The sequence below is a fragment of the Melanostigma gelatinosum genome, assembly GCF_949748355.1.
Source record: "Melanostigma gelatinosum genome assembly, chromosome: 15".
Classification (NCBI taxonomy): Eukaryota; Metazoa; Chordata; class Actinopteri; order Perciformes; family Zoarcidae; genus Melanostigma; species Melanostigma gelatinosum.
The window spans coordinates 20,638,029-20,654,500 of record NC_136648.1 but is presented as its reverse complement, the minus strand read 5'-3'; the positions used below and the strand labels follow the sequence as shown (position 1 = coordinate 20,654,500).

The 16,472-nt window shown below is 42.2% G+C and overlaps 1 protein-coding gene across 1 annotated transcript in view; it reads left to right on the top strand.

Moving 5' to 3' along the window:
- Positions 1 to 16,472, top strand: part of LOC306789146 (cadherin-18-like) — a gene marked incomplete at both ends in the record, with an annotated part of 92,634 nt that overhangs the window by 38,964 nt on the left and 37,198 nt on the right. The window contains one exon of the mRNA XM_079284953.1: positions 2,457 to 2,576. Coding sequence (XP_079141079.1) covers positions 2,457 to 2,576 — 120 coding nt within the window. The remainder of the gene's footprint in view (positions 1 to 2,456; positions 2,577 to 16,472) is intronic.

The following is a 16,472-nucleotide window of genomic DNA, read 5'->3' as shown; positions in this document are numbered from 1 at the left end:
TTCCACTCAGAGAGAGACTTTATATGATAAAAACATTATAAAATGTACTTTATAGTAAAGTACATTTGACAGGGAATGAAGAATCTTCCTAGTTGAATATTTTATGGTGGATAGTTCTCACTTGTATGGACTGGATATAGAGTTTATATATGGATGATATAAACACGAAAAAGCATCTGGACTATCCATTAGTCGACTGTCTATACGCTCACTGTATGGCATTATTGTATATTTACAGAAGTACAGCACAATGTTAGTATAGATAGAGTATCTCACAGTTGTCTCATGATTATGTTCCACTAACAACAAATACACAATTATTAGAAAACTGTTAGTAATTCACAAAGAAAATGTATTCGCTAATGCAGAATTAAAAACAATCCATGACCCTTCATTTGACATAAAGTGAACATTTTACACTCCATGAGCAGAAACACACCGCAGGTCTATGATGATGAATGAGATGGTTAAAAGCTTTGGCTTCTCCTGTCTGCTGCTACATGGTCAGGCTAATGGGCTGTGGCTCTTTACAAGAGCACTGCTGACAACACGCACTGTGCTCCACTGCAGCTCATAGTCCGCATTCAGGGGATATTTAGAGTGTCGCATTTCCATAGAAACAAGATACTTTCATACTGTTCAAGAGAACAAATGAGAAATGAAAACCAGGCCACAGAGGCTCGTGTAGCAGCAGTGACAGTATTTAAATGTTCAGTGTTTTGGTTTGCTTGTGATCAACTGTGTTTTCAGAGCTACAAATAACACGGTATAGGACCAAAGGCACCTTTTGAAATATGAAAAATCAAGGAGCGATCACACATATTTAGGTTAAACACTCAGACAAGGACAATAACTCAAGTTTACTTTTTCCGAGGATTTTAATATGATCTTCATCAGCAGATGGAGTTTGCTGATTTATCATGGAGATCGCTGATCATATTACTGAAGTATGGAACTGTGGTCATGTCATACTATGTCAAACAGGCGGGGGTTGGCGGTTCGATCCTTGGCTGCTAATTGCCTGTTCCGAAGTGTTCCTGAGCAGGACACTGAAACCATATACATATACATGTACCAAATGTATAATGACGATCATAATAAAGTTGAAGTCATATATGCCAATGTATGATATTCACTGAAGAAGATCATGAGATGTGATTACAAGCACAAGGTTCTACAGAAAATATTTCCTGTATGTAAGGATAAAGAAATGATTGTGACCATTTTGACTGCAGGTCAACCTCAATGATGAAAAAAAAGAAATGATCAGCACCCCAGAGTTGATGGGTGCAGTGTTGCGGTCAGGATGTTTTCCTGACATCTGGGTCAAAGGGTTCATTTCCCCCATTCATAAGACCGGGGACAAATCAGACCTGGTAACAGATAAATCATTCTGTAGTGTTCTAGATACAAGATAAATATAATGTAATGTATAAACCCTTCACACTTCAAACACGTACACAAAAAAAAAAGATATTCACTTGTATCATTGATTTCAAGAAAGCCTTGTGAGTCTATTTGGCATGAAGGGCTCTATCACAGACTGCTACACTGTGGTCTAGGAAGCAGAATGCACACATTTACATGCAGAGGATATATGAACGAAAACTAAATGGAATATCAGGGCAAGCAGCGTGAACCATCAATTGTTCATTGATTATTGTTAACACTTGTCTCTTTGTTCTACAAAAGTAATCCCATAAACATGGCCCCTAGAATCACGAACGTATCATCGCTGATCGCTGCTTGAGAGTGAAACAGCAATGTTGATCAGAGCCACAATTTTGTTATAGCGACACAGTTGGAATCACTCTCATCAGTGGACGGTGTCTGTCGCCAACAGGTCACACTCTCTGCAGCAAAGTGTTTCCTCCTCAGTGGGCTCAGGAGAGCACTGAGCATAGGAACAGCACCAGTTACGTCTTCTTGCTGCCTTTCTGTCACTGCCTCCATTCATCACGCCTCCTCTCCCATTTGATGTAGCTCCTCATCTGTGTACTCCTCATAAAGTTCCGCTGGATTACCGGGGACTTTACTTAGGTTTAGTTAGAACAAAAATATGTAAATAAATCCTGTGTGTTATAGCATGCTCTGCTGCTCCCATAGCGAATCCAGGTGACTGTTCTGTTTTTTTGTTTGCACTTAAAGGCGAAGGTGTTCAAAATGTATAGAATAATTCTATATGTTGCTGAAGTGGCAATGTGAAAGAGAGTATGATACGTGGTTCAAAATGGCCACAATAATGAGATATATTCCCCATGAAATTCTTCTTCATAGTTCAAAGGTCGAGAAGTAACTCTCTCTCAAATATATTATGTTCATAAAAGTACTAAAGATGTCGGCTTTTATTTTGGTCAGTATTCACAAACTCTTCCTCTCTTTATTTCTTTGTGGTGGTCTGTTGTTGTGGCTATTCACCATCTGATCACCTAACATGTGTTCCCTTCTCTGCGCAGGAACGTCAGTTTTGCAAGCGACAGCCTCAGATGCAGATGATCCGACCTACGGGAACAGCGCCAAGATAGTTTACAGCATCCTGGAGGGACAGCCCTACTTCTCTGTTGACCCCAAGACAGGTAGAAAACGCTTTTGAGCTCACTTTAAAGACATTTTGACTGCTGCCCAGGGAAAGTTCAAACAAAGGAGGACAGGAATCACCTTTCATGTGCAGTGCCATTAACTAGCTAATGATGCTGCCAAAAGCAAAGTGGATTTACTTTGTTGTCCGAGCTAAATGTTTTGGAAACCTGTGTTTGATGATGCAGGTGGTGAGTTCCTGTGAAGTGCTTTCATCAGCAGAGCCAGATATTTTAGGGTACAAGTGTCACAGGTGGGGGCGGCCCTTCAAATGACTCCACCTGCTCCATTGTTTTTGGTGAAAGAGCAGCTGTAATGAAGGTTGCTGACTTGGTTCGGCTCAGTAATTATCAGGAAGCCCTGCTGTTACTTGTATCCTAGTCATAGTTTTACCAGGAACATACACACTATGCACAGACTGATTTTAAGGATGAAGGAAAAATACTTTATACGTTTTAAAAATATATGTGCCAAATATTCCTCACCAATGTTTTCCAACTAGTTATTGCAACAGTAACTACCAAGGAAACTACACTATGGATAAGGTTAGAGAATTCAAACTCCTTAGATTATGTGAGGGATAGCTTGCTCAGAATCTGGGGTGATGCGGTTGTTAATGCATTGAAAGTGGTAATAGTGTCCGGTTCATTCGTCGATGTACAGAACACCAGGGTATCATATGTAGGAAATTCACTATGATCCAATAGATTTGTCCTCATTCATGAAATCTGATCTGATCTTTCTAACTTGTAACTACAAACACATAAAGTCAATGTGTTGTATTTGTCAATGTCAATTTCTCCAAAATGTTTGTCAGTTGTCAGAACCCCAACAGACTTCCTACAGCGGGTTTTGCATTTTCATCACGCTTCAAAGTGGGACATTATTGCATGCAATGCCAAATTGCAATATAATACAAAAACAGCTGCACATGACCTAACATTAGATTGTTGACCATTGCCTGCAAAAAGTCACACATGAATGATATACATCGCAGATGCCACTCGAGTTCTGAATAGCTGAGCTGTCTGATATGATGTCTCATACCAGCAGAGGGATGGGGACGGCTCACTTCCATTTGAGAGTGCAATGTCTCCATGAAGTCAAGGCCCCTGAATACATTACATTACATTACAGTCATTTAGCAGACGCTTTTATCCAAAGCGACTTACAGTAAGTGTATTCAACATAGGTATTCAAGAGAACTACTAGTCACCAGAAGACAGAAGTGCATCTCCTTTTTTAAACAAGCCTCTAAGAGCATGAACCAGAGCAAACGTACAGTGCAGAAACTATAGGATGAATGGATGGCACTGGTTTGTGTCCTGCAGGGGACCTTTTTTGGATGTCTTCCATTCTTACTCTCATTTTCTGTCTTCTCTCTACTGTCACAAATTGAATTCTATGTTCACTCCCACTCACCCCCTAGTTACTGTGACTCTCACACATGCGATATAGCTCGAGATATAGTTGACACAGCGGTCAGCCCAGTGGTGGTGCAGCCAGGTTGTTGGGTGCTGTTCTTCTAGACCTGTCACCGTGATGCTCAATTATCCGTCCTACCCCTACTAGTGGGTGGCACTTTGGCTCTTGTTATACCTTTTCCTCAGCTGTGTAATCTGCCTGATTTACCACCAGACGTTCGTCCACCCCTAGTTGTGACAGTATCCAGGTTCCTTCACTTTGTTAACCAGCCTTGGTTGTTTGGGATGATGCACTATGGATGAATTTATTTACCTTTTGTCCCTTTGACGTCACACCATCTTCACTAATCCTTGGTCAAATTGTTCCCATAGGCTTTTGTCTATAGGAAGGAATGTGATTGAAATTTGAATCTGTAAAAACTCAGATTCCAGTCATTGTTTTCAAAATGACTTCCTCCGACAAAATCTGCCCATGGCAACATTTCTCATCAGTAACACGTCTAGTCAGTTTTGCTTGGACATTTCAGCCACAGATGTATTCATACAATTTACAATGAAATCTTAGCGATCTACAAGTTGAGACAAAAGCAATGTCAGGCAGCTTAAAGTAGCAACGAACGCATGATTTATTCCAACTCAGTGATTCAATTAAAGTCATTGCAAATCATCTTGAGTTAAAGATGATGCAGGACTGCTTCTTTAATCACCGACTGGAGTGCTGCTCATCAGTGTGTTTAGTGCTGTCACTGGTGGCTGGATGATATACTTCTGGAACAGTGGCTAGGGCCTTTATGTGATTTCATTGTATTCCAGTGGCACAGAGAACCAGGTCTTTATTTCTAATTTCTAGTTTACGAAAACTCAATCATCCAGCCACCAGCGGCAGAATACAACCCTTTTAAGATTCCGATGTCTGTTTATTTCTAACATTCTTCCCATAATGGCTCTGTCACTGAAATGTCTACGTTGACCATGATGTTGTTTACAAAGTCCTGGATCAGGCTGAGCCTATAACTCGTAATCTACAGCATGTTTTAGAATATTATGCCTTAAACTCAATTCATAAGAAATTTAATTTGACACTGTAGCTTCACAGGACACATGACAGTTTTTAATCCACACACACCTGGACATGTGAAGAGAAGTAAGCATTGCTTGTCTTTTCATTAAAGATGAGATTTATATATGCTCCTACTCTTATGAATAATAGCCTTTAAACTGTTCTTTGTCGAAATGATTTGCAACACAGTAGTGAAATAAGTGCATTGTAAATCAAATGGCTCCAATCACCATTGGCTGATGACATGTTAGAGGAGACAGAGTTTAGAACTACCCCCCCCCCCCACCACCTGTCTCTCCCAACAAACGCTTTGCCAGACGTGACACTGTGTCCATTAGAGGCGCAAGAGAAAGGCCTTGTGGAGGCAGTACACCAAAGTGCTCTCAGTGAGAGTGCTTGTCATCGCATATTCTACTCAATGTGAATGGAATTAAATGGAGACTGAAAAGAGTTTTCACAAGATTCGCTATCTGTGTGCCCTTAGTTTATGTGTGTTTCTCTGTATAAAAGCATCACAATGAGACAGCCTGAAAGTCAATCTCGTTGTTTTGCACATATTGTGTTTCCATTATTATGCTTCTGGCATAATAGGTCATGATGAATAACATTGGACATTCACTCTCAAAGTACACACTGCGTTTATCGATACTGCTTATCAGTTTGGTTCCTTATCGATACTCTTATCTTATCTTTTTGATTATTTTATGAAAGAAAAAAACAATTAATTAGAAAAGAATCAGCATTGCTTTATTATTTGTGTTTAAATAACTCACTATTGTAGACTATAGCATTTCAATTTGAACAACAAATGCAAATAAATTACTATGTATATATGTATAAAATAAACAATATTCTTAGCCGCAAAGGGCTAAATACAATCCAACCACACAGCCTTATTAATGACTATGTATTAAACAACTCAATAGACACTGACAGACTTATTAGTTGTAAGTCTTTGGAGTTCAGTAACATGAGTCTCTACTTGGTGCACTACAGGCTTTGAATGGTTTGCTTTTGGGTGCACACCAGCCTTCCAGTTTCATAATTAAGTAATGAGACTCCCAACCCCAAAATACCAGGGCAGACTCAACAGGGACAACTTGATCCTAACCATATGTCATAAAATCTAGCTGGAGGAAAGGATTCAGCACTTATCACAAACCATTCAATACCCATAAGATCAGACCCTAAGAGCAGAACCACCCCTGAGAGGGAGACTGGAATAGAGTGTGACATAACATGCAGTTACTGTGGGGAGCAATGCATGGGGACCAGACTAAAACTGGTCACAGCATCAACTGGGTGAAAAGTCAGAAGTCAGTGAAGATCTGATCTGACAAAGGATCAAGGGCACCATGCACTTTGTGGCACCAAACCATCAGCATTGTTCAGAGGAATCTGTGGGTATACCCACAAACCTCCAGTTGGCTTTCCAGTTTCTTTGCTGCACAGTCCAATGGCAACGACTGCATGCATGAGGGAGCAAGTATGTTCACACCAACGGTTGCACACATGGCACGCAGACTGGGTATAGAAAGGCTGGAACGCAGAGGATACTGAGCAACATAGACACTATCGGTTCTGTCAGTCACTAAGAACCAATGTTCAACGTGCTGACTGACCACAGTAACGGGATCTCTGGTCAGCATCTCTCAACTCCAATTTGTTAGAAGAAGGGCTCTTGCTTTTACGTGGTATAAATGCACTTTGTAAGTCACTTTGGACAAAGGCGCCTAATACATGTAATATAATGTAAAAGGCACAATTGCTGAAGTTCATACACTCAGGGGTTTGCTTCGACAGGATTTGGTATGACCTCAACTTATGATGGCTGAGGTTAGCTCATATCAGCACCCTTAAGGTCGATACTGCTATGACATAGAATAGAATGTAATCATATCAGTGCAATTAGCACCGCCAATGTACGCTGAACAATGCTGTAAAGAGTGGGCCCTGTTTCTGTCCCATATTCAGTCGCACGTCGATGTATCCTTGGGCAAGACACTGAACCCCAAGATTGCTCCCGTACGTAGCCGTGTCTACGGTGTGTGAATGTTAGACAGTCCTGATGGTCAGGTGGCACCTTGCATGGACCCCTGCCATCAGTGTATGAATATGGGTGAATGACGACATGTAGTGTTGCAGTGCTTTGAGTGGTCGGAAAGACTAGAAGAGTGCTGTACAAGTACAGTCCATTTAACATTTACACTGTGAAAAAGTACAAAAGAAACCAAAATGTCAAGGCAATATGCTGAACTTCATTCATCTTGCAATACAGAAATGTGCTATAAATAAATAAACTAGTACTAAGCACTTTAATCTATCATTGTGTCAATGTCCAATGTCTCTTACTGTACGTTTTATGATGGTTTGATGTTGCTTCTGTGATGTTTTTTGTTTAAAACAATGGACTCTTAACACTGTGCCCCAGACACATTTCCACTCAGATGAACATTATATTACAGCATCAAAAGGAAAAAGCAAAAGATGTTGTCAATTCGTTTTCAAAGTCGTACCCTGCTGTACAGTGTAAAATGCAGAGAACACATTTCCCCATGGCGGGACTAAAAAGGGATTGATTATTATTATTATTATTATTATGAAAGGATGATTTAAGTCAAAATTAGGTGGCATTTGTCATTTCACCTGCTGTATAGTGGACAATATTCAAATGCAATAAGCGAAACAGAGCTTATGTCACCACACCAAGTGCAAAAAATATAAATTGAATCTGCTCTTCAGTCACTTCCTCGTTCACTTTGACCTGGGGAGAATGTCAGGTTCTGGTAGGTGGCCTATGGTGTCCTGCCAAAAGAGAATGATTGATGGCCTCACTGAACAACTGCCTTGATGAGAGAACTGACTGCATTTTCATTTTGACACCCAAATGGCATAGTGACATGCAAATGCAATAGACTGGGGGCTCTGTTTCACTTATTGCGTTTGAATATTGTTAAGTCTTTGAAAATTAAATGTCAGATGCCATTTTCATTTTAAATTTGTTAGATAATTGCATTTTTTCTTGAATTCAAGTTACATTTTATATGTTGGAAACACAATATTAATATTGTCAATGTACAGCGGGATAGGACTTTGAAAATGACATGTTTTACAAACAGCTTTTTCAATTTGAATATGGTACACCTATATGAGTACATGAAAATGTAATTTTTGCATTTTCATTCAGTCTCCAATTGGCTTCCATTAAAATCCTATCCTGACTCGTATTACTATTGATCTCTTGCTTCCCTTATCGGTCCTCTGACTCGTTGCCCAGGCAGGTGGGACCAGCTGAATTCTGGGACCACTTGGAATTCCACTTAACCAAGCCGCACTGAGTGTGCTGAAGAAAGACACGCAGAATTCAACCCTCTTCTGGCAAGCGTTGCCAGCATCACGCCAGTCAAATCGGGGGGGATACAATCCATTTTCCTATGGAAGTGGGGTTGATGCTAATTAATAATGAACAAGCATTTCACGAGCAATGACCACACTATCAAACAGAAGCATATAACAGATGTATTAAAGGTAAAACGTGATTGAGATGCGAGGCTTGAACTTTGTCTAGCTCGTTCGGTTAGCCGAAATGAGATGTGTGGAGCTTCGGTAGGGAATGGACCTTAGCACCCGGGCTTGGCGAGCCCCCTCAGGACCCTACGTAGAGGAGAGGAGGAGCACTGAAAGTGAGAGCGGAACAGGAGGATATCAAGGAAGTGGCACGTTTGAGGAGTGGTCCTGCTCCTGAATTTCTGCATCTTTGTGCCGGCTTACGTAGCCTATACGTAGGTTATATGTATACATATACAAATTTAACGAGCGAGCACCTATTGAATTGGAGTCTATTCGATATGTTTGGATGACGTTTTGACCTAATTCTTTAACTTAACTTTTGAGTGAATGAGTCGAAATATGGTAACAAGGTAAAGACGTGTTGTATATTATTGTGCGGAGCATTTAAACTACACTTTGATAGTATTACTTGAGGCTTCAAAAGCACTAAATGAACAAGCAGTGAAGAGATTAAATCGAACTCTAGTCGAGACAGATGGCATGGCAGGTTAATGGAGCATTTACATGCTCCTCGGATAATACCGTTTCCGGAGTTGGGATGTCGTTGACTTCAGTAAATTTCTGAGTTTAAAGTTGTAATCTGCCAGCAACTTGCTACGAAGGAGTGCCGTATATGATGCGTTGATAGTGTTACGTAGTGTGGCGACGGCACTGATTGAACAAGTGAGGACAGACGGTAGCAATAGCTGTCGATCATGAATACTTGATGGCCCTGATGGCCAGTATAGATAATGCAAGTTTAAGGCACTTCTTCCATATTGGCTTCATTTTTGGAACCGGAGGTTGCCGCCTGGTTAACACGCATTCCACTTAAAGGAACGTATTCTGTGAAAGAATCGGACGTCCCACCACTAATGTCTTTGGGCTCGAGGATTTGGGTGAATTGTCCCTTTAACGACTGCGCAGATGTCGCAGCGTTTGGTGTGGTTTGGTGTTCATCCGGAAAAAACCTGGAGCTGACGTAGCACTGAATACGAGGAGCTGATATAAAAGCGTTGAAACTATTGCTTTGTTCCTTGTTCTGAGAAAAGGAATTCCTTTATCTTTTAGCATCTTTGATAGCTACGGCCGGATTGTAACTTCTTGTGTAAGACCAGCCGAGGCGGACCTTGCTGGAGCGTGGTTATGCTGCGACCATGTAATGGTACCGGAGTAGTTGAGTCGATGGCGGGAGACTGGAGTCATCCTCGGAGGCGATAGAGTAGGAGAACTCTGGCAACAGTGATGCCCTGTCCGTGGATTGCCACGCCCTGTTTTTTGTGATGGAGGTGATGGGAGAGATGTTGATTCTTGATGGACTCACTCTTCTGGACGTCTTTTGGAATACAGAGTGCAGGATCTCAGGTGATCTCAAGTTTTTTGGCCTCCTGTTGCTTTGTCTGCTGCTGCGGGCTAACTGAAACTTTGGACGTGGTTGTTTACGATTTTGTCCAAATAGATAGTTGTTTGATGGGGATATTGAGGCGTAACCTACGCTAAAAATGACGTGAATTGAAGGATAATGTTGCTTGTATATTGTATCATTGAGTAACAATTCTGATGTATTAATGGTGTGCAGAATGAATTGGTGAAGGCAGTTGAAGGTGGACACTGGGGCTTACCTGTGCAATCCCAAGACAGATATTTTCATGGGTTTCCTCTGGATAGCACACACCTGAGAGAAAGATACTCATTTCTGGCATAAGAATGTCCCGATTGATGAGATGACAGACGTGCTCTTACCCGTAATGGTGGAAGTCAAGCAGCGCGACAGACAGGAGGAGACTGATTGTTGTTCTACGACTACATTGTTTATGACTCTCCCTAATCGGTGAAACATGGGCAAACTATTAAAACCACATGCTATTAATCTGAAGTTTGGCAATTTTCGGAGCAAGTTTCTCACAGCAGTCCGTCCATTCCCCTGACTTGAGGTCTGGAAGTGTCTCACACCCAGAATAATGTGACGAGTCAACTTCGAATGTGACAAGTTTTCAAAGAAGACATTTTGACATGTGACAGTAGGAACAGCACAGGTGTTAATAATGACATTGAATGATGGCTGGTTTTCATTTAGCTGCCTGAGTTTCTGGTGTTGTGAGTGCTGGCTCACTGCCACACTGGTCGTGGCCTAATGGGACACTTGAATACAACAGGGTCATTGTTCGTGTAATTACTGTTGTAACGCATGTGTTTTTCTGCTCCGGGAAGCAGCAGTGCACTAGTCATAACCTTAATCTCCCTGTCTATCTCTAAAATTGGCACAAAAGGCAAATAAATGGCCCCAATGTGTAGCCTTGTAAATTATGATCTATTACTGTTGTTGCGATTCCTCATCCAGTCTCATTTGATAGTTACAGTTAAACATCAACAATACCAGTCTCTGAGCCTGCAGTGCTTGTTAGAAGGCATAACCTGTGTAAACAAGAACTCAAAGATTGCCTCTGATTGTTGTTGTTCTGAATTCATCACTGCAGCTGTGCTGGAAATGTCTCATATATATTGAACGGGAAAAATACAACATTTGACAATACAATGCATCCAGATATACAAGGTTTATCGTTATTGGCCAAGTATGAACACACATAAAGGATTCTCCATACCAGATTCATCTTTTATGTTAGATCTATATACAGTATACCATTTCTCCAATCTCCTTCTGCTCTTCCCTCACCCACCTCCCATTATTCTCCTCTGTCTCCTTGTCAGCAGAGAATTTCATCCCACCTGGAGGGATTTTGTGATTTTCTCTCTTTTGAAGAAGTAGTGCTATTTAGAGGGAAATAAGTGTGATTTAGAGAGAGGCTCCATTAGGAGTTGAGAGCAAGGTCAGACACAGTTAATGTCATTATCTCATCGAGGTGGTCGACAGAGACTCCCACTGGGCAAGGTCAGCCGTGGGAGCACATGCACACAAGCAATCAGAAAGCCAGATAACCTCCCTCACATACACGAGAGAAGCACTGGTCTTGCAATGTGTTGTCGTGTGAGCTTTACTTCCAGTAATCTCTTTAAATTTGAATACAGTCCCTACACAACTCCAGAGAGCAGATATTAATAATTGCTGCTTCATAATTTGTATCTGTGATGAAGCTTTTCCGAAACTGTATTTTCTCTCTTCTTATTCACCTTCCGCAGCAGTCACAGAGTGTGTGTGTGTGTGTGTGTGATGGTTGCTGAACACAGGCAGCCAACAAATGAATGGACATCTTTATGGCCGTCTTCTGTACATGACATGTACTGTTAAGCCCTTGTCATGGATTTTCAGAGTACAGTCTTGAGTGTGCAGTGAGACTGTGCTGAGCTATAAATAGTTATGTGACCAGTCTATCACTCGCTCGTCACATGAATGGCTAGTCAGTCTAGTTGAAATCAACCATGCTCTTCTTTTCCTCACCTTAACCTAAGCATTGTACACTGCATGTCCACATTCACCCATTCACACACACGATGGCAGAGGCTGACATAGAAGGCAGAGGCTGCCAGCTGCTCATCAGTTCTAATCGAATCATTCACACGCACACTCACAGTTAAGTGCCTTGCCCAAGGACACTTCGACATGCGGACCGAGGATCGAACAGCTGATCTTCTGACCTGCTCTACCTCTGAGCCACAGCCGCCTGCATTTTTAAAGGAGACTGAGTGCAACCAGAAGGCTGACAGGTTGGGCAAAGATGTTGATCTCTTTGTGCTATTTTTGTTAACTGGAAAACCGTGTAATATATTTGTGTTCCCAGCCACTCTTCATCTTGATCAATATGATAAGAATGATATTGTTTCCTCTTTATACTTTACACACAGAGAGACAGGAAATTAATTCTAAGCGTTGGCCATGCACTTGGCAGCATTGTCACAGAGGCTAGCTGCTGAATGCTAAAGCCTTGTTCACGTGTTGTGAACAACATGATGCGTCCAATTACCAAATATTAAGCCACTCCCTGTTTTATAACCATGAGCTATTATATTAACAGTTATTACCACGGACTATAAGTGAGATAGACACTCTGAGCCAATATTTGTCACCCACCCTGCCTTCCGGATACACAAGGGGATTAATTCACAAAGCATGGTTGCGGGCACTGAAAGCACCAAGAATTGCACATCACTATCTGCCCCGTCTCAAGGTCCGATTCACAAGACATTTGCGCTAATAATATTACATATATTCAGCGCAATTTGCCCTTTTTTTTATTGTGATTGCAATAACCATGTGGCAAAGTATACACGTTTCCTTTATGCCAAGAACAAAGTAGAACAAAGGCAGAGAGAAAGGGACAAATGGAATGTGCAGAGGCAGAGCTACAGGTCCTGACGGATGAGTTGCAGAGGCTTTCAAGAAATTGAAACGGGACAGAGTCAAACCGTTTTTGGGATTTCATATGCCATGATTGCTGGAAAGTCTGGGCATGACAGCCCATACAAATGAGCTTCAGCTAGCACCAAATCTCTGAAGACTAATAATATCACTGTAACTGTGTGTGGCTATTAGCAGTGATCTTTGGGTATTGGAACTTTTTTGCAATGAGGCTCATTTGCATAGAAAGTGACCAATATTGTGCCAAATGTTTGCATATTACCTCATTTAAGTACATACAAATAGCACAAGAGCATGAGGCACTATTTGCTTGTGTTGTGAATAAAACTCATGTTGAGGAGACAACTCAGGTGAACAGACTTAGGTCGAGGCGTTTAGCTCAATTCAAGCAATAAGATTTATTTGTAACAGAAGTATTATGTCCAGCAGTTAAATGTGCACTGACCTAGAAAGTTCACTCTGTAGGAGCGAATGAAAAGCTAAAAGGCGCTGAGACAGAGCGCGCATGTGTGTTAAAGGTTCTTCTGATGGAAGCCTATTGGTTGAATACAAAGTAGGAGGTGGATCTGTTTTTTAGCGTTCAGATGACCTGATGGAGCTCTGGGCAACTTCACCCACACTGGCTCAGTTCCGGGACCGCCTTCTCTGGAACGTCAGTGTGTCTGCATATTGTTAACACTTATGCTGCGTTCACACCGGTCGCGTTGATTTTTTGACGCGCGTCGAGATTACATACAAAGTCTATGCACAGACGCGATGAGACTGGCGCGCCGCGATTTTGCGATGGCGCGTTGGACGCGTTATTGCAGTGCGGTGGACGCGTTGGACGCCGCAAAATCGCCAACGCGCGAGTTGAAATTTTTCAACTTCAGCGACATAATCGCGTGACGCTGTGGCGCGATAGCCTATCAGCGTTGAGTTGCTCCCCCTGTCATCACTGGCTTCCTGCCGTTGTTGAATCAGGAAATAAATCCTGTAGCCGTCTGTGTTCACCCAGAGCGCTACGATACCTCATATCAACAGAGACCGGACCAAACTATGCGTATACATGTGTGTGTGTAAACCATACGGTACAAACAATGAATAGACGCTGCCGTATTTACGTCTACGTGACGTTATTGAGTGCTGGTGCAGCTGCTACGATGTGAGCATAGCCTAGCACCGATCCATCAGAGCTCCATTGAGAAGACCAGTAACCTACAAATCGGCATCATTACGTAGTTATTTCAGAGTCCCTTTTTGTCGGAGAAGACAAGTACAAATCGGCATCATTATGTAGTTATTTCGGAGTCCCTTTTTGTCGGCTTATTGCCGTTGAATCACAGCCAAATCAGTTTATTTTGTGTTCCTACAGCTGTAGTAAACAGCGACCGGTGGCTTGCTAGACACAGTGAATACAGCTCGATACAATCCACGGAGCTCCTCTGAACAATATTATGAACCAGACATGACGGCGTTTGGCATTCCGATGTTTGAGGGACTTCCACAACACGTACAAAGCAGCAATTGTCCTTATTCCTTTCATGGTTGACAGCGGAAAGAAATGGAGGCCAGGTGAACGGCTTCCAGGACGATAAACCACGCCCCCTCTCCGGCGCTACGAGATTTTGCGGCGTTTGGTGTGAACACGACCGGCGGCGCGTTGGACGCGATTCTGCAGTGCGTTGGATGCGATTTTGCAGTGTGTCAAAAAATCAACGCGACCGGTGTGAACGCAGTATTAAGGTGCCGGAAAAAGGGTGCAGTTCTAAGCTATTTCGAAGTCTCTGTGTGAATAGATAAAGAGAACTCTTCTCCTACTCTAAGATGGCAGTTTCTGCCCTAATCTGGTGGTTTAAGCAAGTCTTTCTTTCAGGGCCACTGTATCTGTTTCTATCGTGCGAACAGGCTACGGAATGCCCTGCTTGGAGTTTTTGACCTACTTACAGTGACCTCACAACTCCGCAATATAAGCTTACAAGTATAGCTCATATTATTTAACATTGAATGAATATATTTTTATTTACACTTGCCAGCACAGTTAGAGTTAGAGTACCTTATAAATTATGTCATCGTCTTGGGTTTCCTGTTTTATTTTGTATTGTTTCATTTCCTGCCTTGTGTGTTTTCTTACCTTTGGGATTCTCTTCTGTTCTGATTTGTTCCACCCGTGTAAGTGTTTTGTGTTCCTGGTTTGTTGTTTTGGAGTTGCCTCTGTTGCCTGCCTGTTTTTGACTGAATCCGTAGGTTTGTTTTGTGCCATTAAATCATTAAACACCACCTGCTGCTTCCTCACCTGTTCATGAGTTATGGGTCCAAACTGTAAATCCTGTAATTGTAACACTACATTTAAAGTAAATCACAGTAACATCATAAATGTTTAGTGTGCCAACATTAAGCAGTGAGTAGTTCTTTCAGCTCAACATGGCCTTGTGTAGGCATATAGTGTATTGTCATAAATAAGATTTGAATGTGTAGACCAGGGGTGTCCAAACCACGGCCCGCGGGCCAAGTACGGCCCGCGGTCCATTTTTAATTGGCCCGCAGCAACTTCTAAAAATATAATGTAATATGGCCCACACTTGAAACTTGCGCTTGACTGTAGTGTACTTCTTAGTTTCACCACTAGGTGGAGATACTGTGTTGAACAAGGCAGCTTCTCCACAAAATAACAGCAATCAAAGAAACGTTTAGCCCCGGATGATGACACGTGCTACACTGGTGCCGAGCGAGAACAGAAAGTTAAATGGCAGTTAGCTCAATAAGAGTATTTTTTTCCGTGCAAACAAAACACAAGAAAAAGTCACAATAGCAGCCACGAGGTAGCTCAACTCATTGCCCATCACGGGAAACCTTTCTCAGATGGTGACTTCATAAAACAGTGCCTCACTAAAGTCGCAAGTGCCCGGAATAAATGCAGGAATTCAACAACGTCAGCGTGTCCAGAAACACAGTTGTGCGGCGAATCGAAGACTTGTCAGCTAACCTAAACCATCAAGTGTCAGATAAAGCAAGTGCTTTTGCTTTTTACTCCATTGCATATGATGAGAGCACAGATGCCACAGACACCGCACAGCTGTTAATTTGTTTGCGGGGAGTTGACGATCATTTCTGCATTAGGAGCTGCTTGATTTTAGGAGTCTAAAGAGCACAACAACAGGTAAGGACATGTTTGAAGCTGTGTCAGATGCAATTGACAAGATGGGACAAGCTGTGTGGAGTTATAACAGATAGGGCTCCAGCTATGAAAGGCGAGCGCAAGAGAGCGGAGGTGAGGCTATTAAAATGCAGCGTATCACCCACCAAGAAGCCCTCTGTGCTAAGACAGTCCAGCTTGGCGATGTGATGAACACGGTTGTGAAAACTGTCAACATAATCCGAGCACGAGGGCACTCGACGCAACTTCAATGTTGCGCACTTCCCCACGCAGTCCGAAGTCAAATGTGCTTTTCCAAAGGCCAACCTTTCTGCTAAAAGGGGGAAATACGTGTCCGTGACAACGTCTCTCATGACAGAACTCAGTCAGCGCTTATGTGGCGGCTGGTCAATAGAGGGCGATAGGGCACCG